At 32.1% G+C, this 27,925-nt stretch overlaps 3 protein-coding genes and 1 long non-coding RNA gene across 8 annotated transcripts; 2 read left to right on the top strand and 2 right to left on the bottom strand.

Annotated features, from left to right (window-relative positions):
• The first annotated feature begins 277 nt into the window (after positions 1-277).
• LOC11434669 (O-fucosyltransferase 7) lies at positions 278-4,396 on the top strand. Its single transcript, XM_024779013.2, has 12 exons — positions 278-483; positions 1,096-1,170; positions 1,549-1,648; positions 1,738-1,805; positions 1,971-2,059; positions 2,162-2,342; positions 2,455-2,583; positions 2,682-2,815; positions 2,902-3,115; positions 3,218-3,402; positions 3,487-3,582; positions 3,860-4,396. Exons 1-12 carry the CDS (start codon positions 328-330, stop codon positions 3,993-3,995), a joined length of 1,563 nt encoding a protein of 520 aa, XP_024634781.2. The 5' UTR covers positions 278-327; the 3' UTR covers positions 3,996-4,396.
• A 440-nt stretch (positions 4,397-4,836) lies between these two features.
• Positions 4,837-8,927, bottom strand: LOC11434218 (serine--tRNA ligase, chloroplastic/mitochondrial). Of its 4 annotated transcripts, none has more exons than XM_003602786.4 (10): positions 8,606-8,927; positions 8,363-8,511; positions 7,744-7,837; positions 7,496-7,644; positions 7,275-7,367; positions 6,617-6,796; positions 6,229-6,395; positions 5,852-5,986; positions 5,671-5,764; positions 4,837-5,279 (listed from the first exon to the last, which is right to left on the bottom strand). In XM_003602786.4, exons 1-10 carry the CDS (start codon positions 8,910-8,912, stop codon positions 5,007-5,009), a joined length of 1,641 nt encoding a protein of 546 aa, XP_003602834.1. In that variant the 5' UTR covers positions 8,913-8,927; the 3' UTR covers positions 4,837-5,006. The 4 variants fall into 4 exon arrangements, with proteins under 4 accessions (XP_003602834.1, XP_024635499.1, XP_039687678.1 ...); XM_024779731.2 differs by having other exon boundaries at positions 7,744-7,844; positions 8,606-8,818; XM_003602787.4 differs by lacking the exon at positions 4,837-5,279 and adding an exon at positions 5,308-5,591 and having other exon boundaries at positions 8,606-8,905.
• Positions 8,928-9,812: 885 nt separating this feature from the next.
• Positions 9,813-14,291, bottom strand: LOC11431241 (alcohol dehydrogenase-like 2). Of its 2 annotated transcripts, none has more exons than XM_003602785.4 (10): positions 13,994-14,291; positions 13,777-13,919; positions 13,646-13,692; positions 13,194-13,519; positions 12,842-12,924; positions 11,591-11,666; positions 11,341-11,408; positions 11,077-11,172; positions 10,807-10,968; positions 9,813-10,225 (listed from the first exon to the last, which is right to left on the bottom strand). In XM_003602785.4, the coding sequence occupies exons 1-10, from the start codon at positions 14,049-14,051 to the stop codon at positions 10,109-10,111; spliced, it is 1,176 nt and encodes a 391-aa protein (XP_003602833.1). In that variant the 5' UTR covers positions 14,052-14,291; the 3' UTR covers positions 9,813-10,108. The 2 variants fall into 2 exon arrangements, with proteins under 2 accessions (XP_003602833.1, XP_013461678.1); XM_013606224.3 differs by having other exon boundaries at positions 13,777-13,898; positions 13,994-14,213.
• A 7,542-nt stretch (positions 14,292-21,833) lies between these two features.
• LOC11430482 (uncharacterized) lies at positions 21,834-23,446 on the top strand. The gene is made up of 2 exons (XR_003009988.2): positions 21,834-22,069; positions 23,091-23,446. It is a non-coding gene; the product is annotated as an uncharacterized lncRNA (long non-coding RNA).
• The last annotated feature ends 4,479 nt before the right edge of the window (positions 23,447-27,925 follow it).

Below are 27,925 nucleotides of genomic sequence, written 5' to 3'. Positions count from 1 at the left end.
TCCACATCAAGGTGGCAATAGCACATAACATTCACAAAAAGCCAAAACCAAACACCATCAAACAAAACAAATATCATTGTTTCATTTAAATACTCATCATCATCCTCGTTCCAAACATGAGCACTCCGAGAGTCCGAGGTTCATGTTCTTTTTCTGTTATATTATTATCATTATTATTAACAACATTCCCGAACCTAGTACCTGGTTTTGTTCTTTTTCTGTTATGTCATTTTTTTTTTACTTATAATGTAATTTATTTATGATTGTTTAGTAGGGAGAAAGAGCATAATCAACTTAGGTGAATTCAGTGTTTTACCAAAAGGATCAATGCAGAAACGCAGAAAAGTTTCATTGGCCATTCTAATAAGGAGATTCCTCGGTGCAATCATTCTTTCAATAACCATTACTTGTTTCTTCTTTGTTCATGTGCACGTATCAACTTCTCCAACTGATCCTAATAACTTCAATGAAAAGATTCACATGGTTAGTATCTTTCTTCTTTTTCTCATAATAATTCATCTATATTCTGTTTTTATTTTTGTGCCATTAAAACAAAAACAAAAACACTTTTTAGGTTTGGTTATTTGGTGTGAGTTTGTTCCTATTGTTTTGGATACTCCGTGGTCTTCTCTAACAATATTTGCTAAGTACCAGATTCTGTTTTTGACTTTTTATTTATTTTTTATTTTTTATTACTTTTCTGGCCTCTCTCAATGACCCTATTTTGAGATTCTTATTGAGAAGCTTCAATTTTAAGTAAACTATTGACTTCAACAATGTTTTATTTAAATTTTCCAATTTTGGTTCACGCTTTTCTCTAGGCACTTAATCTGTCTATCTATTACCACCCATAAGAGAAATTTTTTCATAGACACAATCCAAATTGAAATTGTTAGGCACACCCTCAAATGAAATTAGAAAAAATATTTAGTCACCATCAATATTGTGCCCAAATATATTTATTTAGACACAAGTATATCTCTATGCGTAATTGTTTATTTATATTATTGCATATAGTTAGAAAAAATTGATATTTCTGTTAGACTAAATGTCTTATTAATCGAAATGTTTTTTGTTAAATTGAAAATGTGACAGTTTCGTAACCTTCAAAGCTGGACCCGAGAGTTTGTTCCACCCCATTCATCTAAGGCTCCACCCTCTGCTCCCAAGGTCTTGTATTTCCAATCTATACTACCTAAAGAACTAGTTTATTGATCTCTTTGTTTAAAACTTAACTGGTTTTTGTGTTTGCAAAAAGATAACTCAATTATTTCAATCTATACTACCCAAGGTCTTATAATGTACTAATGTTTATTAGTATCATTTTTTATTTTTTTTAAGGAATGTTTATTAATATATATCATCCAAGGCTTGTTATATTTGATTTTTAGTGTTTACTAGCTGCATTGGTGTGTCGTGTTATGTATTACCTCCTAAAAATGTGTTTCTACGCATATATATTTTAAATTATACAGAGGTATTATGAGTTTTTCCATTTTTTTTTTATTTTTTATTTTTTATTTATTTTGACTCCTTTAGTTTTGACAGTTGAATGATTCAAGTGGGGATCCAGACTATGAGAAACTATGGAAGCCACCTCCAAATCATGGGTTTCTACCCTGTACAAAGCCTACTCCTAACTACACTAGTAAGAAACTTTTAACTTTATGTTGCAATTTGTAATCGTGTGTTTGTGTTTATTGTACTTAAATGAAATGTTAAATGTTTCTCCTCCAGCTCCTGAAAATTCACAAGGTTACCTCCTAGTTCATACAAATGGAGGACTCAACCAAATGCGCGCCGGGGTATTATTTCTCTCTTTATATTACTCTGATATGAAATTTCTTTGTTTTAACGCCAAAACTTATTTCACATGAATTTATCTTTTGTATTTGATTTTCATTAGATGTTAAAATGTTTTTTAAATTGTTGTTTTGCTAGAAGCTTAAAATTTGTTGCTTTTTCTGCAGATATGTGATATGGTAGCTATAGCTCGCATTATAAATGCTACTCTTGTAATTCCAGAACTTGATAAAAAGTCATTTTGGCAAGATAGTAGGTATTTTTTATTTTAATTCTCAAGGTTTATAAAAAAAAAAATCTCTTTTTTGTTTTTGGATTTTGCATAATTATATTTTACAATCTTTTGTTTAATTTGCAGCATTTTCTCAGACATCTTTGACGAAAAGAGGTTTATTAGTTCTCTTGCTGATGATATAAAAATCATTAACAAACTTCCCAAGGAGCTGGCTAATGCCCCTAAAATGGTGAAACAATTCAAAAGCTGGTCTGGTATGGATTACTATCAAAATGAGATTGCAGCCCTTTGGGATAATTTCAAAGTATGTAATCTCTTTGTATATAAATTTCTATCTTATTGTTGATTTATCATTTATTGACCTTAATATCTAAGTTCTCTAACATACTCTACAATTTTCTTACGATTGACTAAAGGTTATTCAAGCTTCCAAATCAGATTCTCGACTAGCAAATAACCATCTACCTCAAGATATTCAAAAGCTTCGCTGCCGTGCTTGTTATGAAGCTCTTCGTTTTTCTCCTCGCATTGAACAGATGGGGAAGGTATATCAGTAGATACAAACTCTTGTTGGCTTCTTTGTTTCATTACTTTTGGATTTTTTCTTTCTATCGTTTTTTAAATACTTTTTGGGTATTTGCAGATATTGGTGGAGAGGATGAGATCATATGGTCCTTATATCACATTACACTTGCGCTATGAGAAGGATATGCTTGCATTCAGCGGCTGCACGCATGATTTATCAACTTCTGAGGCCAAGGAACTACGGATTATCAGGTAATGATGCTTCAAAATTCTGTCAAATTTTCAGTTTAATTTTTCTTCCTGATGTTTGAAATGACTAACATGAACCAAACTTACAGAGAGAATACTACTTATTGGAAAAGAAAGCACATCGATCCAAAAGAAGAGAGGGCCAAAGGGTATTGTCCCTTAACTCCAAAGGAAGTTGGAATTTTCCTTAGTGCTCTTGGATACCCTGCAAAGACTCCAATATATATTGCTGCAGGGGAGATATATGGGGGTGAATCCCATATGACTGAATTGCGATCACGCTATCCCTTTTTAATGAGCAAGGTTAGAAATTACAAGACTTTATTGTTGTTTCTTGGTGAATGAAGATTGATAAAGCATTGTTTGAACTGGTTTCTTATTTAATCTACATGTAACTAATATCAGGAAAAGTTGGCATCTATTGAAGAGCTTGAACCATTTTCTAATCATGCGTCGCAAATGGCTGCTCTTGACTATATTGTATCTGTTGAAAGTGATGTATTTGTACATTCTTACCCTGGCAACATGGCGCGAGCGGTTGAAGGCCATCGTCGTTTTCTTGGGAGAGGAAGAACCATTTCTCCAGATAGGTGAGCCTCTCTTTCTCTCCTAAGCAGATGAATTAATTTTGTAATTCATTATCCCTAATGTTTGCCTTTGCTTCTTTTTAATAGGAAAGCTCTCGTTCGTCTGTTCGATAAACTGGCGATTGGATCAATAACTGAGGGGGAACAACTGTCCAAAAAAGTGAATGATCTCCACAAAGGAAGGTATGTAATTGGAAAAAATAGAAAAACATTAATGTAAATGTCAAGTAGTTTAATAATAGTTGGATAAATATGTTTTATATACATATCGTATATCATATTTCATTTAAGTGTGATAAGATCGTAAAATCATTTGTTAGGGGTCGTAGAATATGTTAATACGTAGTTGGAATTGACTTGCATATTACTCATTCAGAGACATGTTTACACCTCAGATTATACTAATGATTAAAACAATTTATTTATTTGATTGATATTTGGTTTGTGGTGTGTTTGGTAGGGTTGGCTTATTAAGGAAGAGAAAAGGACCCATTCCTGGAACAAAGGGAGTGGACAGGTTTCGTTCAGAAGAAACATTTTATGCAAATCCTTTACCTGATTGTTTATGTCGTAAAGAATCACCACCTACAGTATAAAAAGCCTACTCAAGTTAAAGCAAAAGCATTTTCCTTCACAAGTTAACACATTGGTGAAAGAATGACTCATAACACAATCTGAAACAAATTCAGCTGGAAGAAGGTGTTATAAGGACTGGTAGCTGAGTGTATATGTCTAGAAGGAAAAGAAAGAAAAAAAGGAACGAGGGAATTTTGATATACAAAGCTGGAAGGTGACAACATGAGATTCTTATATGATGGTGCTTTTGGAAGGAAAACTTATTCATTCATTTATTCTTTGATTTATTGAGTTGAGTGAGCATCACTTATTTATGTAAAAGAGAAGAGCTGTTTAACATAGCTAGGGAGTTGTTTACATGCTTTATTGCAAATTGCATTATTGTAATTATACTTTTTGTTCCTTAGAAGATAACAAAATGTTAAGCATGATTTAATTTGTTTTGTTCCTCTCATGTTTATGTTTCCCTCTGTCCTGATTTGCTACGATGACTTCACCAAAATAATGTATAATACTCCTGAATGTCGCTTTAGTCAAAAAAAATTGTGACATATGGAGAACTTTCATAATCTATAAAAGCAATTTCTATAATAATAAAAAAAAATGGTCAAGTAATCTGGTAACTGGAGTTTACTTAGATTTACACACGAGGACAATTTTTATAAATTATTATCGAACTTTTACAAAAATTCGTGGACAAATTATTTTTAGTTTTTCTAATTTTTGTTTAAATATATCATAAGATAAACTCAAATGAGCTCTTGCAAACTCCCTTTATTGTTGGTATTCGTTAAATAGAGAAGTAATTAAGTAAAAATCGTACTAAGATTAAAAAAGGAAAAAAAAATTGACATGCTGACCTGATATAAGATTATTTTGTTGTAACAAAAAAAAATATAAGATTATTTTGTACAACAAACTAATCAGTGCCATTTTCATTTTAATGAAATTGCTTCAACTCATCTATGACTACAATCTAATGCCGCAACAGCATCCTTCAGATGAACAAAAGAATGTTATGGTACACAATATCATGATTTTCTTGTGATAATATCAAGTCCTCCCATGAATGGCCTCAATGGCTCCGGAATAAGGACAGATCCGTCTTCTTGTTGGTAATTCTCAAGTAGACATATAATCATTCGCGGTACAGCACATGCTGTTGCATTTAACGTGTGAACAAACTGTGGTGGAGCGAGATTGCCTTTAGATTTTTTTGGACCTGGGACAAGTACTTCTGATGGACGATACCGGATTCCCAGTCGACGGCTCTGATAGTCTGTGCAATTAGATGCACTTGAGATCTGCCGTTATATCAAACATGAAGAGGAAACAAGCTCAGCAGATTGTATATATAAAGCCACAGTTTTTCATGAGATGATGTTAAGCTAAGCTTCAATAATCACTGACTTAGTGCATGCAGCTATAGTGGGGATGTATTTTTTTTTTTTATCTTAATCCTCCAATTCCCTTGATAATCCACATTTCGACCGGGAGGTAATTAAAGTTTGACCAAGAACTGTTTCAGTCAGGGTTCAAACTCAAATACTCCTGATTGATTCGACCTTAACTAAAACCCATTACCCACACGAGTCCAACATCTTAGTTTAGTGTGGCTGTATTTAAGATGATTAACCAATTAGTAATTACATTAAAAAAGAGATGATGTCAGACCAAAGGGAACAAAATACTGACCTCACCAAACCGTTCTAAACCAGGCATCCATGCCTCAACATCAAATTTACGATAAGCAGGTGCGCCTAAATCTTCGGAGGCCATATCCAAAGTTCTGCAGAAATGCTCACAGTTATAATAGACGCAGTAATGGGATCATGTTATAGAATGGAGAAAGGATGTGCTAAGTAGTAACTCTCACTTGAAATGTAACCCTAGGGATGAGAACATGTCTTCTTCAATTTTAATAAGCTCTTCGTGGTAATAATCACTCTCTTCTGGGCGGCAGAAAATAAACATTTCAATTTTGCTGAATTGGTGGACACGATAAAGACCCCTGCTCATTATCAATCAATATCATAAAGTTTAGAAGTAAATACACATAAACATGAACATTGATATGTAGGATGAGACTTAAGAGTAGGAACTTTGACTGATTATATACATTTTGGCTGGCAGAAAGTTGAATATTACTGCCGATATAAATATGTGGTCAAATGAATATTACTGCCGATATAAATGTGGTCAAACCAATACCTAGGGACATGGTAGGAACAAGTAAGCTCAATAATCAATTACCTTGTTGCAGTGCCAGCAGCACCTGCCTCGGTACGGAAACAATGAGAAAATGCGACATATTTTAAGGGCAACATTGACTCAGCAAGTATAGAATCCATATGAAGTCCCCCAACAGGAATCTCTGCAGTGCCGATAAGGCATTGGTCACTGTCATCGATAGAATAAACCTGTTTGATGTTGGGATGAAACATCAATAGAAGTAATGAAATTCATTCATCACACCAAAAACACAAAGCAGAAGTATTTTTAGGGAAAATCTAATGGTGTTGCAATGCTTTGCACCATGAAGCAAGGTTGGGCCTCATTATGATTACCATTACATTGTGAGAAATAAATGGCCAACAGCCATTTACAATTTACATTGGCTAAGAAATACACAAACACAAACCTGGGTATTTTTCGCACGAGGTTGGAACCCACATTTTTCAACAACAGAGGACCGTACAATTTCAGGTGTTGTTAGTGGAGTAAAGCCTCTCTTCATCACTTCTGAGAGTGTCCAATTGAGAAGAGCCATCTCTAATAAAACTGCTTCATTTTTCAGGTAGTAGAACTTTGAACCACTGACCTGTGAAGCACCATATGTTAGATGCATGAGAGATGAGACATCATGTTATTTCTTTTGAAGATCCAAACTTCAACATAATCATTAAAATAAAAAACAAGGAATAAGTTACCATCAAGTTAACGCTTAAGATAAAGTCTTCCAATCCAACAACATCATACACAGGAACGGTCATGGATATAAACATTTAATTATGAAAAGTTGAAGGTTTATTCAATCAAATATCATATACTTTTCAAGCAAGACGTTGCACCTAAGACACTATTGTGTTTCCTATAAAATAATAAGAGTACTTTGGTAAAAAATAATAATAAGAGTACCAAATAAGTAAATTCCAAGAGAATCACGTTGACAATGAATTGTTTCACCTTTACCTGTTGCTAATATGTTATATGTCATTAACCTACACCTCAAATTTACACTATAAATAGCCATACTTTGAATAAACAATGCTTTAAGCGTTAAATTATTCATACTATACCTCTGCAGCAGCATCAAAATCAAAAAGATCAAGTTCCTTTCCAAGTTGGAGATGATCCTTGACAGGAAAACTAAATTTAGGAGAGCTGCCAACCTACAAAAATCCCAAAATACATCATTAATACTTGAGAGATACGAAATTGATACCTGAGCAAGACCAACAGGCAACCTTTTCACTCAGAGAAGAAAAAAATGAATGAAATTGGTAATAATTGAAAATACCGTCTTCCTTATCGTGGAAGAATCCTCCCCTCCTATTGGAACATCTGGATGTGTCATGTTTGGTATACACTGCGCTTCCCGTTGAAGCTCATCATTAAGCTTCGCCAGGTCTTCTTCCAAAGCAGTAAGTCCCTCCTTCAAATTCTTCCCTGCATTCATAATGTGACGGTTTTAAAGAATTTACATAAAAACACGTGCATGCAAACACAAACAAACAAATGGTTAGAAATCGTGGCAAGAGCAATGACCTTGTTCAATTAGTGTTTGGCGTTCAGATGGTTCTAATTTTCCCTTCATCTTATTAGCCACTGCATTCCTCTCTCCACGAACTCTCTCAACTTCCTGCTATCTGTAAGAAACGAATTAGCTAAGCCATTAAAAGAACAAAGATATTTTGGAAATTATGACATTACTACCATCAAGCATTTGATTGGCGGTTGATTACATTTAGGGTTTGTTTGAATTGACTTTTTTGAACTTATCTACTAGCATAAGCACTTGTGAGACTGTTTGGGAGAGCTTATGATAAGTCCATAAGTTATTTTCAACTTATTTCCATGATTTGTCCTGGATAACTTATGAAAACAACTTATATCTTATATGAAAATAGATTGACTTCAACTTAATTAAGCTCTTATACCATAAGCGATTATCATAAAGTACATTATATGAAAACAGTTTGAGTTTGACTTAATTAAGTGCGCATATTACATAGGTACTGCATTATAAATAAGCAATGCTGTGATAGAGCTTAATTAAGTTAAAAATTTGAACATTCATTCATCATGTAGACACAAACATACAACGCAACTCATTTTAGTTATTTTCCAATTAAATTAAAAGGGAATGGATAAAGAGAAACATAACCTTCTGAAGAATAAACAATTTATCATAAAGATGAAGAATGAATTCCAAATTAGCATCAGAATTGCGGTTCTTTATATTAACAGCAACAGTTTCTTTGTTATCCTTTATCCACTTGAAGTCTATAGTAGCTTTCCATTGATGTTTTCCACCTACAATAACAACGTTTTTTTTACTTCAATTACATTGTTAAGGAATGAGAAACAAACTAAAAAAAAGAATTAAGAGAAGAGGGAAATGAATGACCTTGGTCGTCGGAGATGGTGGTGGTGGTCGGAGATGTTTGGACGGCGGCGGAAGAGGTGGAGAGAGCTTTGGTGGTGAGTCGTGGAAATGGAAATTTGTGGGTTTTGTGAAGTGAAGGAGAAAGGAAGCGCGAAGAGGAACATGTGGGAGTTGAACTGAGTTTGAGAGTTTGGAAGGTTGTTCTGTTCAGATAACCATGTAAATCCATGTCTCTCGCCAGTACTGTACTAGTGCCTAAACCTCCTTCCTTCGGTTTTATCCTCAAAAATTGATAATTTTCGGATATGGCCAAAAATGCATTTGGCATTTTTAAATGGGGCACAAATATTATTATTTACTTGATATTTAAATGGGATTTGAGTAGAACTATTCATATTTTGTCCATCTCCATTGTTTGATACCAAGTTTTTTTTGTCAATTAGGCCGAGCTCATACCGCGAGTGGGTATAAACATGAGAGTACAACGATCGAGCTAAGAACCAACTTTTCACGACGCTGAACCGATTTAATGAATATGAATATGTTTCTCACTGTTCTACGGTCCTAAGACACTAAGTCCATTAAGACATGTGCCACTTCCCATATAAGGCAGGTCTTGCCCTAATTATAGTATCTCTCAGCTTTTTACTCTTTTACTCTTGTATTGGACTCACTTTGGAATTAAAATGTCGTTTTATAGATACCCCTTCGATTAAACACCATCATTATAGAGGACTTCCACCACCTTAATCAGAAATCCACTGCCACTAACCTCCCTGGTTAATCTGTGTTCTAAACCATACCAACCGTCATAAATATCACAAAGTTGCATACCAATATCATCATCATCACGAGTCCAAGGTATCCAATAATGAATGGGAGGGTCATCTTTCAACAACCTATCATTCCAAATGGATACCTAATATTGCATCATAACTAGTCCGACTTTGAAATGTATTTTGCTAGAATTCACTCAATTTATTACGGGTGTTTTTTATTTTATTTTTTTACTTTTTATTTGTTGTTATGTATTTGAAATGTTGAATTGTGTCATACATTAACGTTTTGAAAAATGACTATAAGTTTCTCCTAAATATTGCATCTTTCTTGTTAAAGATCTCAGGAAATATATCCAACCGTATTCCTTAAAAAACGACTTTCCTAAAAAATGAAAAATCTTTTTTTTTCTTTCTAAAATATCCTCCAATATTAAGAAGTTAGAGATTAATTCTTCAAAGTACGAAAATTCATTCAACGGTTTGACCTCTTTCAACAAACATCGATGTTAAAATGTGGACATTTTCACGATAGATGCGTAATCTCTGAGGTTTAACTCAAGTAATGGAGGACAAAGATCATTCATTAGCGAATGAAATTTCCATTTGTACCATTAGTATTATTAACCAATTTATTTATGAAGCTGTTTACTATCAATTTTTATTGACAGATGTTTACCATCATATGTTGGAGGTAAATGAAAGAAAGAGTTTTGAGGTAACAAAGAAATGTTGTCAAGTTAGCTAATCAAGGATCCATCCTTATAATGCAACGGATACTCTTTCCTTGAAGGAGATAGTCAAAAGCTTTGTTAATATCCTTGAAGTCCACCTCTTGTGATATGAAGCCATCCAAGTTAAGTTCCTGTAACAGAAATGACAACAACCAATTACATTTTTAGTTTTTTTTGTCAAGCGTTTGTTTTAGTATTAAAAAAGATATTAAAATCTAAAACTATTTATGTTAGTTTACTATTAAAAAAATCAATCGTTAACAAAAATTGATTTTTAACTAGTTTATGTTACCTCGTTATTTTTAATAAGAAAAATAGATTTTTGAGAAAGTTAATCCTAATAACTTTTCACTTTAGAGACAAAATGATTCTTCAACCAGTACAAGAATTTTGGTTATTATTGGCGGAATTAATCCCCCAAAAATGAATCAAATCTCTCAGTAATACATTAATGACGGATTTGTGACTAAAAATACCATAAATAAACGCACCTACATCTTTGGCTTGTGCAAACATTTTGCTGAAATGTTCCAGAATAGTAAATGATATTTGAATAATATTCATTCATGTACAAGTGAATTTAAAAATATATTTAAGATTAATCGATTGTAGAGTCAAAATCAATTTTCTCCATAACATTTTAAAGATATAAATCAATTTTACACCTCTAAATTCTCCTTAAATTGGAACCAAAGATACATAGAGCACTTACTTTGTCTAAGTACTTCTGAGCAAGGAGGGGGAGATCAGATTTTGGTTTCAAGCCTCCAAATAGTGATCCCGTAATGGTTTTGCCTTTTAAAATGTCATAAGGATTTAAAGTCAATGGCGAACCGTGCATTTCCACCCCAATTATCACCGTTTTCCCCCAACCCTAATCAAAGTATACCAACCATTAATTAGTTAATGTTATGTTATTCGGTTTTTTAAATGATTTATTAATTGCATTAAAAAGCATGCAAATGCATGTTAGAAGACAAACTTCTCGACTGCTATTAAAAGCCTCTGTCATTAGTGATGCCAAGCCTATGCATTCGAAGCAATAATCAGCTCCTCCATTTGTCATATCCTTAATCACCTATAAGAGGGGGAAAGAAAACAAAAAATTAATTCAAGATCAAATAAAAAAAAAAGTACATACGTTGTGTGAGTATTGTAAACTTTGGACTATCACGGTGGCACGATTTTGGAAGAGGTTTCTAAAATATGCTACAATGATACCAAACATTTTATTCACGTAACTTACCTCGCTTACAGATTTCTCGTTGGAGGTGGAGGAGGGATTCACAAAATCAGTTATTCCAAATTGTTTTCCTGTGTGTGTATATATGATGAGAAAGAAAATGAGGCTTCCCTATATTCAAAATAGCTAAAAGAAAACGGTGGCATTTAGCATACGTAAATTTATAAATTTGTGCACCGCAAAGAAAACTTGTAGTATATATAGTGTTTAAACAAAAGAAGAAAAATCACTGAAAATAAGGCTAGACAAAAACCTATTTCAAATTTGTCATGATTTAGATCAACGCCTATAATCTTTGAAGCTCCTCGTTGCTTTGCTGCTACAGCAACCTGCGCACCATTCAAAACTCGAGGTTAGTTAAATCACACTAAAAATACTATCTCACACCCTTTAAAAAAATATATTTGTTTTATCAGGAAGAAATATCCTAACCTAAATGTTATTTTATTTTAATTTTATCCTAAAACTAATTCTCAATGTTTTTTTTTTTTACAAAGATTTTATTTTCGTGTATGAGAATGAAAGATATGGACAGGATTTGGTGTGTGGTGTTGTTTTAAAAAATCAGTTTTAACCTTTTTTGGATTTTTTCATCCTCCTCTCATTTCTATTTTTTTTTTTTAAAGATGTAGCATGTTCACTCATGAAATCGTAGTGTTTAATAGTCATGTATTTTGTTGATATAAGTATTCAGTCTAATTTAATAAGCAATTATCATAAAAAAAATTAAATGACTAACCAAAATTCAAAAGAAGAAAATAAAAGCTAAAGAAAGTACCAAAAAGTTAGTTTTTAAAATAACAGGGGATCAAAACTTCTATTTAAAAAAAATAAAATAGGGATCAACTAAGTACATTTAAACTTTTTTTTTTTGTCTTTGATAGAGTGGGTAATCTCAAAGGTGGTTGCACTATAGACTCTTCAAATTGTTCAAACAATCGGATCATAACATTTGATCTACTCTTTTTGTGAATAAATCTTAATCATAATGTAACTCTCAATAATCACTTTTAAGAAAACTAGAACAATTTGAAAGGCGTGAGCGTTTGTTATAGCTTTTTTTAAGAAAAAAATTATTATTTTTTAAATAATCACTTTTAAAAGTATTGAATCCGTTTGTTACAACTTTTTATTAAAAAATCAAAATTAAAAAAAAATCTAAAAACAGCTTCAAATGGGGAACTGTTAAGAACAACTTCTCAAAAAATAGATTTTTTTTAGAGGAGAGTGAAAATATGGTTCAAAAGATTGAACTAATTTTGTAACAAAAAATATCTTTTATATTGTTGTATTCAAACAAACTAAATTATTTGTTTTAAAAAGGTGATTTTTATTACTATAAAATGTAAACAAACACAAAATAAATTCTAATTTTTCATAAAATCTCTATAAAGTAATCTCTAAATTATTTTATGTAAAAATCACTTTTATTTTAAACTGTAGCAAACGGACCTATAGAATAATCATCAATCACAAATGTGAATTATAAGTCCTCTAAACTTACAGCCAAGCCTACAGCACCAAGCCCAAAAATAGCCACCGTGGTCCCTTTTTCTACATCCGCCACCTTCCACGCTGCCCCAATCCCTGCAAGGATACAAATACAATGCAACCACCAAATTGAAAATATCGTATAATTTGTAGAATTTTCCTTAGATCCTTGCCGAATAAAAAAGATTCTTTAAACCGGATGCAGAAGCAGTGTTTGATTAACACGGTTGTTTTTAAAGAGACAAAGCTAGAGATCGATATCGTGCACGTCATTATGGAAACCAAACAAATGCAAACAAACTTAAAGGTTCTATGTTTTTTAATCAAAATAAAGGTCGCAAATTAAATTGAAAGGTGAGTCTAACCTGTGGAAACACCGCAACTAAGCAAGCAAGCCTTATCAAGAGGAATATCATGAGTAATTTTAACCACATGGGTTACATCCACCACTGTATACTCAGAAAAGCTACTAACACCCAATAAATGATGCACCACTTCTCCTTTCATGTCTCTAAACCTGCTTGTTCCATCTCTTGGCATGTCACGGATCGGTTTGTTCCCAAACTTTGTGCAATTGTTGCTCTTTGTGCTCCCGCAGTCTATGCATTCACCACAGTTTGGGAGGAACACTGGCACGACCAAGTCCCCCTCTTTCACTTCTTCCACATTCTCCCCTACACTCTCCACGAGTCTACACTTAATTGTAAATAACAAATATTAAATGAGAAAGTTTAAATCTAATATGTAAACAATTATAAAATAATCATTAATATCAACGTTATATTTTTTTTTTCTCCTTCAACTAAAAAAATATTACCCCACAGCTTCGTGTCCTAAAATTCTTGGAAACCTAGCAGTAGGTGCCTGAAAAAGAAAATTACGGGATTTTCATTTGAAATAATTATAGTAACTACTACTACTAGTACGATGCTTTGGATTTGTGCTTACTGAAGAATTCATTTTCCAAAAGGTGACATCAGAGTGGCAGAGAGATGTGCATAAAATTTTGATCCGTACTTCCCATGATTTAGGTGGGTCTAATTCAACTTCCTCTATCACAAGGGGTTCACCTGATTTTTTGCATATTGCAGCTGTTCCATTTCTTGAACAATTGTCAAATTAAACAAACACTTCACAGAAATTAAAGACTAAAGAGGAATCATACCTTTGCATCTTATTGGCTTGCCAATATATTCCCTTGTAACGCTTCTGATGATCGGCATAGCAGCTATCCACAAAGATTGAAGACTCTCAATTTGGTGATTACCCTTCTTCCTTTCTTTTGTAGAGTTAGGCTGTGCCTTGCCAAACCTGTTAAAACGGGGAGATAGGATTCAAAAATATTTCACAACTAGTCCATTAGAATCACGAAATTATTACATATAATATTCTATATCTTGGACATAGCTGTTTTGGTAAACTATTATTATAGAGGCACATTATTGGGGGCTATTGGATACTAGTAATATTTCTGTCTAGTTAACGAGTGCTCTTTTAAGCATGTTAAATTAAGTAATTATTCTTTTAAAATATAAGTTTTTAATTTTCAATATATTGATTACACAAACTTTCATAAAAAGTTAGTACTACAATTTAAAGTCTTTAACCAGTGCTCGTGATACTAGTTAACATTTCCCATAATATTTTATCGTTTTTAGTTAATTATCGGTGACCAACTACCACCACCGGCCTTTTCTTTTTAGCATATTTTACACCATTACATTACATTTTTCTATTAGACAATTATTTCATCTAAAAATTACTATTATACTACTAATTTAAAATGTCAAAAATCAAACTGTTTTAGCTTTTGAATTATGTGATTCAACCTTTGTTCACATGCATGCATAAGTACTGTGTTGAATTTTTAACGAACCAATTCTTGTATTATCAAAAAGATTTAAGTTCCCTCGAGTCATCAAATGAATACTGTGCTTGCCACATAAATTCCAACATTTTGAGAATCGATAACTGTGCAAGAGACAGGATAATTTTGAAGAAAAAGACTTTGTAAAAAATTCATAACTGGGAGGTCTTTAAAATTTAAATCGGGGAAGAATACCCCTTTCGAAAAGTAAAAAAGGGTTCAATTTGATTTTTTATTTATTGTGACTTGGTAATTGCTAACTCAGTTGTTAGAATCATCAGTTTTTTTAAAAGGTTGTTGGATCATCAGTTAACAACCACATAATCTTTTTTTTTTTGGAAAGATCAAGACCACATAATCTAATATCATCATCATTAGTAAAGTTTTTTTTTTTTTTTTTTTCCAGAGGACGTTCGAATAATGTTATTTGTAGCGTGTGGTGTGGAACCATTTTGAAACAAATCTTTATACGTTTTTAGAAATAGCTTGTCCTCATGAGCTTTAGCAAAGCTCATTTGGTAAGGGATAATGCATAATATATATAGGGGTTAGGGTTCGAATCCCAGACACCCCACTTATTCATCATCTTTAAAGTAAATTTCTCTAACCACTAGATTACCTGACAAAAAAAAAATAGCCTCTTCTAAAATCCTTTCTTTTAAAGATGTCCACATCATCATAATTCTACTTGGCATTTGTTCCAAAAATTTCTTCTAATTTTTAATACAAACTTAATAATTATAAGGCTTAAACACACTTTCTAACCCCTAAGTTTGCAAAAGTTGCAATTTTGGCCCCCTATTAAAAAAAATGGTAAAAGTGACCTCCTATGTCTACCCCTTTTGTAAAACGTCAATTTTGACTTGGTCATACCTACATGGCATGCCACATGTGTAATTAGTTATTTAAAGAAAAATAAAAATGTCATGCATATATATATAAAAATTAAAAATAAAAAAAAATAAAAAAAGGAAGAGGGAGAACCAAGCACGACAATAGCAGCAACTACATTATCATTCATCTTCATTCAAAAAATATGTTCATGGTATCCTTCTCAAAATTTTCATAACATTTCTTTTTCAATTATTAGGAAATTCTATAACATTTGCCCTTTTTCCTTCTTCAACAGCGAGAAACCATAAGCAACTTTTTCTTCTTTTTTTGTCATATATTTTCCTTCCCAATCTCATCTATTGCAACAATGAATTCAAGTTCCCATCAACAAGATGAAAACCACCAACAACAACATCACGTTTTTTAGGAAACAAAATTTGTATTCAATCCCTATCAAATACATCTCCCAAAGACTTAATCCATCTATCATTTTCCTCCTCTTATCCGGTTCAATTGTCCAACTAAACAACAACAACACTGGCATTCTTACTCTTTTCTCTTTCTCGTTCCTGACTTTTCTCTCTCTCCCTGATCTAGTTGTGGCGAAACATGGTGGAAAGGATGGTTGTTGTAGGAGGTCGTAAGTGATGGTGGTTGTCAGATTTGAGAGTATCACATGTGGTGGTTGTAACAGCCCGATTTTTAGCTAGATTTATTTTAATTACTTTTATTATGTGTTTTATGTGTTTGTGTGTGATTATTCATCATTGGGTGCATTTTCATGGGTTTCCGTGTTATAAGGGTATTTTAGTCATTTTAGACTTAGGGGTATTTTGGTCATTTTGTGAGAACGGTAAAATTATAATTTTGGGTGAGAATTACTTTTAGTGATTAGTGAGAATAGTTATTTCATTAAGTTACTATAGTAAATTGAGATTTTACCGTTTAGTGACCGTTAGTGACATTTTACCGTTAGTACTTAAATATCGTTTGGAGTGTAGAAATATTTTTTTGTTTGAATAGAAATGGGTTAAGCCCACTAAGGGTTATACCTAATGAGTTGTCTTAGGAGAATATCACTTCATTCATTTCATAAGATATTTTCTAGAGAGAGGTAGAGAGAGAAAGTGGGAGAAGAGAAGAACAATGGTTAGAGAGAGAAGAGGAACTTGAAGAATTCAAGGGTTTGAAGAATCATAGGAGAAAAATGAAGCTAGAGCTAATAGTTGGAGATAATTAAGGTAAGGGGGGTTAGTTTTTATCATAATCATTTAGTTAATTCTTTTTCTCTTGTTCTATGCATAATTGATTATGGGAATAAGTGATTATCATGAACCCAATCTTTGAAATTCGTGCTTATGTTGTAGAGATATGTTTGAATATGTTAATTTGATGATTAATGAATTGTTGATGATGAAATTGCAAGTTCATGATGTATGAAAATGGGTAGTTTGTAAATTATGCTCAATTGGTGAATTATGCATGATTGTTGATGAATTGTGATATGTTTCATGATTAATGGTTGTTGTTGTTGTTTAGTCATATGGTTGATGATAATTCATGGCTTGGGTATGCATGATTCATAATTTGTTGTTGAGAAATAAATTGTTGTTGTTGGTTTGGTGAAAATGGGTACTTATGAATTTTGCTCAATTGTTGGATTGGGATATTGTGCTGTTGAATTATGGTTGAATTCATGTCTAAATGAAGTGTTGTTGAATTAGATATGTTGTTGTTGTTGAATGATATCATAGGTATTCCATTTTGTGAAGTGGTGGTTTGATTTGGTGAAGTTGAGTTAAGTGTTCATGTGAAGGACCAAAATGAACTTTTGATATATACACCACATGCATTTATGTGTCAATAAGTGCATATTATGACATGAGTCTTATTGATATATGTGATTGGTGATTGTTCATGAAATGTGATTAATGACTATTCATGATAATTGTGATTGGCAATTATGAATGAATATTTGTGAATTGATAATTGTTCATGAGATTGATGATTATTGATGTGAGATATGGGGGTGTGATGTAAGTATTAATGTGTGGTTATTATTGATCAAATGCATGATGTTAATTGAAATATTCATGATAACTGCTATTTGGATTATGATAATGTAATATTTACCCCCAATGGTTTTAACCGCCTACCTGTCTGTATGGATGGGTAGACGTTGTGCAGGAGTTGTGCTTGGCGATATCGGGAGCTTTCTCCGATATCGGTTTTGAGTCGGCTCTGATCTAGGCTTGTTGTGTCGGTCTAGATTAGGTTATTTTTGGATTTTGTTTTGTTGGAGATTACCCGTTTGTTTGGGATTTTTGAGATGCATCTATGTGATGTAATTTATTGCTTCATGACATGTACATATTTGGATTACTCTGGTTTATATTCTGCTGCAACTGTTGAGGTTTATATACATGTTTATTGGTTTTTGAATTTTGAATGTGGCGTAGCCTCTATTTCTTGAATAAATGTATTATTCACATGTTTAATTGTTTAAATAGAAATAGGAGTGTTACAATGGTGGTTGTGACCAATGGTTGTCGGAACTGAGACTCATCTCTCTCAAGCAGCAGTGGATGTAGAGAGATACGGTGGTGGAGAGGACGGTGATGAGAGTGGTGTTGGTGGGTAGAGATGAATCTGAGAAGGTTGATATGGTGGTGGTGGTGCTGTAGACATAGATTAGAGACGATCTTGTGGTGGTGATAGGAGAATAGCGGTGGTGGTGGTGGTGGTGAACAAGATCGGAGATGAAGGTTGAGGTGGTGTGGTGATGTAATATTCTGCATTTTTTAAAAAGAAATGGATGAAAAAGATGAAGGAATTAGGTGAAGAAGATGAATGTCGCATAATCTCTTCGATTAATACTTTCATTTTTCATTTTTTTAATTATGTAAATACACATGTGGCCTTTTCCATTTTTTTAATTAAAAAAATACACAGCTGACAATTTTTTAAGTTAAGTGGCATGACACATAGGTTTGACCAAGTCAAAATTGATTTTGCAAAAGAAGCTAAACATGAGGGGGGACTTTTGCCATTTTTTTTTAATAGGAGGCCAAAATTGCAACTTTTGCAAACTTAGGGAGTAAAAAGTGTGTTTAAGCCTAATTATAATTATTATTAAAAATCGTTTTTTATTTAACATTAAATTGTACATAAAATATATAGTTGGTTACAATCAAATAATTATTAATATAATTATTGTTTAGATTAAAATTTATATGTTACATAAAAAAATTTGTACGTTACAATCAAATAGTTAATAATATAATTAGTATTCGATTAACATTTATACGGTACCTTAAAATTTTGGTATGTTACAAAATTATAATAAATAACTTGGTTAAATTATATTTTGAATTTTTATACAGTAACCTACTAATTAAAAATTTAATTGTAGTAATTAATTTTTAAGGATATATAATTAATTTTTATTCGTTACAAAATTATATTATTTAATATTAATAAGATATTATTAAATTTCAAATGTTATGAAGTTAATTTTTTTAGGTTACATGAAATATAATCTATCCATTTAATGCACATTTTATAATATTAAAGACGTTGCTATGGTACTACCTTTCCATATAATATTAATTTTAACACGGTCAAATTAATAATTAATAGATATTAATTGCTATGGTACTACCTTTCCATATAAATAGTAGCGCTTTTGGGTACGAGTACACAACACTCACAAAATATAATTCTTCTTTTTCTGTTCTCTGGTTCTCTGATATCTATATTCTAAGTTATTTCTGTAATTTTTTCTATTGCAAAGAAAAATGTCTACGTAACACGACTTCATCTATGATGTTTCGCCAAGAAAACAATCGTGAACATTGGTTGTGAGGGTTGTTCGTGCTTGGTTTGTTCAAAACTACAAAAATAAAAAACTACCATTTTCATGGAGTTGGTTCTAATGGATCGAAATGTACTTTTTTCAAATCATTTTTTTTTTAAAGTATAGTGTTTTAATCTTTGTTATTTAGGGTGGTCGAATTGGTGCGTCTATACGAAGAATATTGATCAACAAGTTCAAGGAGCAGCTCCAAGAGGGAATGGTGTTCACGATTTCCTCATTTGATGTTGCTTGCAACAGTGGTTCGTGTAACACCCCGTTTTCCCAACATAAAAATTTCGCATAAATAATCAGAGTATTCACATAAAACGGAATGTCACATTCTTTTCTTAAAATCATAAACTGAATAAATAACTATTTATCCTTTAAAATTTAATAACAAAATCTTCAATACTTCGCAGCGGAATTTATTCAATAACTAAACAGTCTTTGGCACGAAGGCCTCTTCATAAATGTCTCATAAAAATCTAATCTAAAAACATAATCATAAATCTTCAAAAACAATACGTAAGGAATAGAAAATCAATAAAAAAAGATCTCATCCTGTTACGTATCAGAGCACCTAAGACACACGAGAGAGAAAGCTCACACGACATCAACTATTCTTGGTTACCTGCAAGTTACTCATACGAAGAGCAACATTTCCAAGCAGAAGGGGTGAGATTTCACAAAACAATAATATCAAGTATATAATTCATTAATTATATTTAACAACATAAATAACTTCATCTATTAGTAATAATAATTCTTCATGTAATAATTCTTAATAGTTCAACCAACTTCTAATCATCATTTCATAATAACATAACAACACAACTTAATCATCAGTTAATAATAATAACCATATACAACATGACATAATCATCACTTAATGATAATAATCATATAAACAAACAACATATTCATCTTAATCATAATCATGTAAACAAACAACATATTCATCATCTTATATTGATATAACAACAACATAAACAAGAATGATTAATAAATATTAATACTTCACTTAGTTCTTTATTAACAACTCATTGACAAATGACAACTCAACAACAACGACAACGCAATTTCTACAACTTATCAACTCGACAACTTGACAATCTTGACAACTTGACTATGCAACTTAATCTTCTAATCATGCATGTGGTACCAATCTTTGAGCGTAAATAGGCTCCTAGGGCATCAAGCCCTCAACTTTATTTGAGCGTAAAAAGGCTCCCAGGGCATCAAGCCCTCAACTTAATTAAGCAAAGACTCCAGGGCATCAAGCCCCCAACAATGAAATGCTAATGCATGGACTCGACCTCTTAATATCTTAAATCGACAACCTCTTATATAATCCAATAATTTGGAACTTCATCATCTTAATCAACTTAGACCGACTCATGCAGCTTAGTTAAATAACAACAGGACATACTGTCAGAGAGCAACTCGGGAAAAACACACTTTTCACCCCAAAATCCCAATTTTAACTTCCCTATACCCAAATTTGATCCCAAAGTTTGTCTAAACATTTATATACATCAAAAGAGACTCAAAACCATATAAAACTTGACCCAAAACATTATTTTAGAAAATCATCAAATAATCACTTTTAACCCTAATTCCCAAATTCTCAAAAACTAAAACCTACAACATGTTAAATCCAATTTTCAGAATCAATTACTTAAGATTATTGAATGTTAGTCTCACCCTTACCTTATAACTCAAAATCGCCGCTTTCTAGGTCTTTCTCCCTTCTCTTGGCTTTTTCTCCCTTTTCTCCAAAATTGATCGTACGTTATGTTTTTTTTTCTAAACTAGGTTTCTCCTATTTATAACCCTTTATTCTATTTTATCTTATTTCTCTTTCTCCCCAAAACTCTCTCAAATCTCATAACAACCCTTAAATTCAATATTATTTTATTTTCAAATCTTATTCTATTAAATAATATAATAAGCTACCTAATAAATCATATAATCATATAATATATTCTAAACTCTTCTTAATAAATTCTAAACTCAATTAAATAAAACAAATAATTCAAAGAGGACGTTACAGTTCGTATCAACCATCACGCAGCGAATACAAACTGAATTTCACAATCAACATAAAAGTCAAACTATCTCAAATTGCTTTGTTCCTAACAAATGTGTATTCATTTATGTAACATCCTCAATTTTCATGACCAAATAATTGTGTTACTATCATTACTTATTATCCTTCAATGTAAGAATATTTACACTATTTATAAAATCTTATGTGTTCTTAATTATGGGTTAATGTTAGAGAATTAGACCAAGTATAGGTTAGAGTGACCCAAACCCATTTGGTAAGAAACCCAAAATTAAGGTAAAGAATTAGGTGGAATTACTACTTTTAACCAAAGATTTTTCAGTAAATGACCCACCACCAATTTACCCTATATAAATAGTCACAACACACACCAAAGCCTCATTTTTTAATAAGAAAAGAAAAGAAAAAGAATAGAGGGAGAGAAACTGAAACACGAAGAGAAAGGAAAGAAGAGGAGAGAGAGTTGCAAGGCAGGAAGAGAAGAGGAGAGGCTGAGAGAGACAGAGAAGCATGCTGATGGAGAGAAATGAAAGGGAGCACCAACCCTTATCCAAACAAAAGAGGAGAAAGAGAAAGGCACCATTGTAGGGGTTAGAGCCACCATGAAAATTGCAAGGTAACATAGTCTTATCCCAAATTCAAAATCTCTCTAGGTGTACCTAGGATCCCTTACTAATTAATAATGATTGCATGTGTTTGATTTAGGGTTAATAATAGAAGTGATAAATTAATTTAAATTAGAAAGATGCAGAAAGGGATCTTGAATACGCAAACGGTACTTTATACTGTGATTATGGTAGTATTATTAAAAGTTAAGAATCACTTGATTTGATAATAAAATTGTTGTATATTGTGGGAATTAGTATGGATTTATAATATATGCTTTTCTTTTGGTTGTTTCCAATTCCCTATTTAAGTTTTCAAGGAAAGTACTTTGTATTTGTGACATTCATTGAGTGTGGTTGAATTCTTGTTTGACCTTCCATGTAATTAACTCTTTTTGGTTCACTTTTGTGCTGAAGGTGCTTGTGTTCAATAATAATTAGCCCATTCAAAAGAAATTTTGGACATACAAGCAATAGGAATAGAATTCCTTAAAAATAATATTCTAATTTGTTTGTAGCTTGAAGTAAACCATTTGATCATTGATCGCATATTTTCTTCTACTGTTGTGAAGTGTTTTGAGTAAGTGTTTGTGTGGTTGACTAATAGAAGTTAGTTTTAGTTTAACCTAACTACAAGAAAGCTAGCACCTTTATGTCATCATTTCATTAACAGATGAATGGTCTTTAGATACACTCATGCTCAAGACTACATAAACATTAAAAAGAATAAAATAACACTGCAGGGCAAACCTGGGTAACAATGGATCCCCAGTTGAAAGGCAAATCCTGAGTGTTCAGCTAGATATAATACTGCAGGGCAAACTTGGGAAACGATGGAACTCCAGTAGAAAGGCAAATCCTGAGTATTCAGTTAAGATTAATGACACTGCAGGGCAAACCTGGGCAACGATGGAAATCCAGTAGAAAGGCAAATCCTGAGTGTCCAGCTAAAGTGAATAAGATTATATTTAATTTAGGAATACGAACTCCTATGTACAGTAATCATTGTTTATTTGATCAATTGTTTAACAGGTATAAGAGTTCATTATTTGCTAAAACTGATGAGAGGATTTTCTCCATGCCTAGTACACCAGGCATGGTTGGGAACATCAAAGTACTTTTTATATTCTATGTTATTGAGTCTTTGTGCTCACTATGTTTGGGTGATATTTTCACGTTTAGCTCGACATTGGAAAGTTGAAAAGTATGTCCGGACTACTCGTCGGCAATTCAATGTAGAGCTCCTTTGTTACCGGATCACAGTCAGGGTCGTAGATTAGAAGTTGTTTTCTGTTGTGTCATATGATTTTATATTTAATGAATTTGGTATATTTAAAGTTTCACAAGGATTCAAGTTTTATAAAATGTCATTGTACATTAATTTTTAATTTTCCTTGTCTCTTGTATTAGACATCTTTATAGATGTTACAGTTTACACCTACACTTGATGTTTTCAATCAATCTTACGACAACAACTACTTGGTTGGTAAATGACTATAAATTTCTTCATGTACATTGGAAGAAATATTATTGTTTGTTTACAAAAATAACACAATAATTTAATTATTTTTGTAACGAAGATAGTTTTATTTTTCAATGTTACAGTATATTTTTAGACGTTATATAATTATCTTAATGGTTGAATTAATAAAATGTTTTGTTTAATATGATTCAATTATACGTTATATTCAATCGTTAAATTATGGAGACAGAAATAACTAAAGAAAATGTATGATTATTTTGATGGAGGATTTTTTTTTTCACAATCATTTTAGTAAATACATTTTCTAATAAATGGTAATATTTATGACCTTTGTTTTTTACCTTTATTTTTAGTTGTCAGATCTATCTCGCATTAGGATACTAGAAGAGTTTTTTTAACCTACTCTTAGGATCACCATTAATGAGTTTTAGAACTTGCATGTAATTGAATGGGTTGATATAGATTTCGTACTTTTTTCTAACCAACGTTTGATGGACGTTTTAGTCTGTGAGATTCAGTTAGGAACTTTAAGAAGGAGGAAGTGTTTGTTTGAAAAAAGGGGAAGCAGTGAATTCGAAATCAAAATTACAGTAAAGTATAACAAAATTAGGTTAGAGTGTTTTAGTTTGTGACTCATGATCTCTAATTAAAAAAAATGATGGGAGGAGATTAAAGAAAGTTGTTTTCTCAATTTTTTCTCATCGAAGATAATTTGCTTCCGAGAGAAATACCATCTCCAATCTTAAATATAAAAAATAAATAATTATATTTTTTTATCTGAAATTAAAATAAATATAACTTACTTTAACTCTATTTAATGTTATTTGTCTTAATATACATTTTAAACCAACGTGATCATACTTGTTTAATATATTGAATGACTGAGAAACCAAAGTTAATTTGAACTCTTATTAATTAGATATATTTTTAAGAATATATTAATTATTTATATTGTTTTTATATTTTAAGTATAGTTGTACTTTTGCCCATTAATTTATGGCTCTCATAAAAATATTTCTTTTAAGCAAGTGAGATGCAAATAGATCGGCATCACCCTAATTATATTAAAATATTTTTGTTTGTAAAAAAAAAAAAGACTGAGGGACATAGTGCCTAACCCAATTAAACCAAAAAACTAACCAGCCATATGATAATACAATACATGACAATTCAATGGATAAAGAAACAAATCCGAATTCATAATTAGACTCACACATCACATTGCACAGTCCAGCGAACCCGCAGTACGGGCACGAAACCAAATTGTAAAAGAAATGTGATGTGTGAACTGACGAGTCCTGAATCCCAATTTTGAAGACGGTAAGAAAATGATCGCCAACACGAAAACAGATCCACACGCCACCAACCCACTGCATCTAACATGACAACAACAAGCTTCAAAGGCTATTTATAGCCATACAGTTCACTGTTGACAACGACGATAGCGTCCCCATTTTCGGTGAGACTATATATGAAAAAACGTAACTTTGAAGCAATGTTGAGCTCATAATCAGAATCAGATAGTGAAGGAAAAATTCAACCACGATTTGCAGGATAACACAAAACCCGATGACAATGACGGCGAAAAACCCAACCACCGCTGTTGAAACACAACCACAATGCTCACTAACCCAACCACTGCAAAACAGAGATTCACGGCGGTGTCAATAAACCAAGAAAAAAAAACCTAATCCGCAAAACATGAGACAACCGCACCAGACTGTCTCCGTCTAGAAATCAGATTTGAGAGTAACAATCCATGGCAGGTGCCGACTGGTTTGATGGAACCGATCCTAAAAAAGGGTTCTAGGAGGTGGTCAAAGAATCACACCACCACCTCCTTGATGTGTGGGGTTACATCGTGAAGGGAAGGTTTGGATTTGGTAGGATGAGCAAAGAAGGAGGGTGGAGGAGAAGGAAGGCGGTGAATCTCACAAAAATAGTTATATCTTTTTAAAATTTATCTTTTTTTGTCCTAATAAACGATGAGTTATTTATTCAATTTCAAATATGAGGATAAAGTACCACATAATGTCCTACTTTTGGTATGAAATTAAACAAAAAAAAAATCAAATAATATATGAAAAACCTATTTATGTGTAAACCCCGTTAATTCTTTTTTAAATAAAATGAATCCCGTGCTTGACACGGGAAGTTACACTAATAATGTACAAGTACAAGACACAAAATTAAAACCTAAGGGGGTGTTTGTTTCAAGGTTAAGAATGACATTCCCGGGAATACATGGCTAGGGAATGATTATACCCATGTTTGTTATGAGGTTGAGAAAAAAATATTCCTGGGAATGGAGTAACTTCCCATAACTTCCATTATTCTCATGAATATATTCCCATGTAAAGAGATGGGAATGTGCATTCCCATGATATTATGCATAGATTTAAAAAAAAAAATTGTAACTTCCAATTTTTCCAGGAATGTCAAGTTATTTGCCAAACACTTTTTTTAACAAATACCCAAGAATCAAATTTTCATATTTTCATTCCCGGGTATGTTATTCCCGAGAATAATTTATGTTTCCCAAAAACAAACGCCCCCTTATATTGATCCAAACTCGATCCTTACATGAGATTTGAGTCCAACAAGTACGTGACAGTACTTTGATAAGATTAGGTTGATCTCAATACAAGTCACATATAATATTTTTGTTTGAAAAACAATCAACATATTTTTGAGTCATAGAAAACAACAAGACAATCAAAAGTAACATAAGAAACAAGGACATAATCAACAAATCAATAAAAAGTAGTGGAACCATTAACGTTACAAATCAATTAGCAATTAGTACTCTATATGACCAAAATAAATGGTCTATAAATTAAAGAGTACAATCGTCACTTAAAAAACAACGTTTGTGATGGTGTGAGGCTGAGCTGGAGAAACGACGACGTGAGATTGAGTCGATAGAGGCGAGAAGTGGTGGTGTGTGAAGTGAACTTTAGGTTGAGGTTCCAAATAGAAAGTGAGTAGTATGAAAGTGAAAGAGAGACCAACTATGAGAGAGTATGTAAAATAATGTAAAAAGAAACCGAGTTTTAACCGCCGCAAATATTAAAAAAAAAAAAAACGCTAGAAGTTTTTGTGACCTTTAGACCGACCGTAACTTTTGCGGGTAAATCTATACCTTCTTGTAGTGGATACTGAATACATGCATAAAAGAAAGAGGTTTGAATACTTTAAGCATTTTAGAGCAATGTAAACAATTTAGAGCATAAAAAGTACCGCAAATAAGAAGTACAAATGTCATCAACAACAAAATCTAAAGCTTACAAACACTATAACTCACGCAAACAAACAAAAATCAAAGACCCCAAATCCTAAACACCCATGAGACCCATTAAACTTTTCACATGAGTTTTGAAACAACACCATGAAATAAGTTTAACATCCTCGGTGTATAATGTGACTCCATTGAACAATTTAAAGATTATTAAAAATCATTATATTTATCATTTTCAATAGACCAAATCAAGGTCAACCAAATAACATACAGTCTTTTGCGAATAATACGCACAAAAACAACCCACCAAACAAATGAACATGAAATCTATAACCAAGATAAAATGTCATACCACAGCACAATCACACTTGTCCAAACTAAGGACGCTAAAAAAATGTTGAAGGCAACTCCACTTCACATTCATTCACATGAATCGAGATTTTTCATTTAAAATACCAAGTTTAAACATAAAAAAAATTAAACTAGAAATTTATTTATGAAAAGAAACTAAGGACATAAACCTAACTCACTAGAAAATAACGGATTAGAAACAAAAATTAGAAAAATAAAAAGCATCTCATATTACATAAAGATTTCATTCCTATATTCTTAAGTATAGTCATATATCACTGCATCCCTCCAAGAACCAACAATACACATATAAAAAAATAAACAAATTATCATTTGTTGATAACCATTTTTTTAACTGTCGCCGGTTAATGAGTTTATGATAAGTTTAAATTCTATTTAAAAGAAAATTTCATTATATTATGTCGACCTCTCAACCAAACTTTAGATAGAACGGATTTGTTGAGTCTCTTTTCTTTTAGGCTTTGTTTACGAGTTTAGAGGGGAAGACTTGGAAAAAAAAAAAAGGATGAACAAATGGAAGAAATAGAGGAAAATGGAAGGGGAGGGCTATGGGGGGTTCATTTTTCTTCATAATATTAAACCCTCCTCATTTGGGGGAACTAAAAAATTGTATTGGAGGAGGATTTTTGGGGGGTTTAAAGGGTTTATATGAATTATTCAAGTTTAATTTATGTTGTATATTATTTTTAAAATTAAAAATATAGTAATCATATGCATTAATTTATTATTCTCTAAAATACTACTCTTATAAATAAATTGAAAGATCTCTTTATT

Source organism: Medicago truncatula, chromosome 3 (genome assembly GCF_003473485.1).
Source record: "Medicago truncatula cultivar Jemalong A17 chromosome 3, MtrunA17r5.0-ANR, whole genome shotgun sequence".
Taxonomy (NCBI): domain Eukaryota; kingdom Viridiplantae; phylum Streptophyta; class Magnoliopsida; order Fabales; family Fabaceae; genus Medicago; species Medicago truncatula.
The sequence above is the reverse complement of the archived record's forward strand: the minus strand, read 5'-3'. Positions and strand labels throughout refer to the sequence as shown.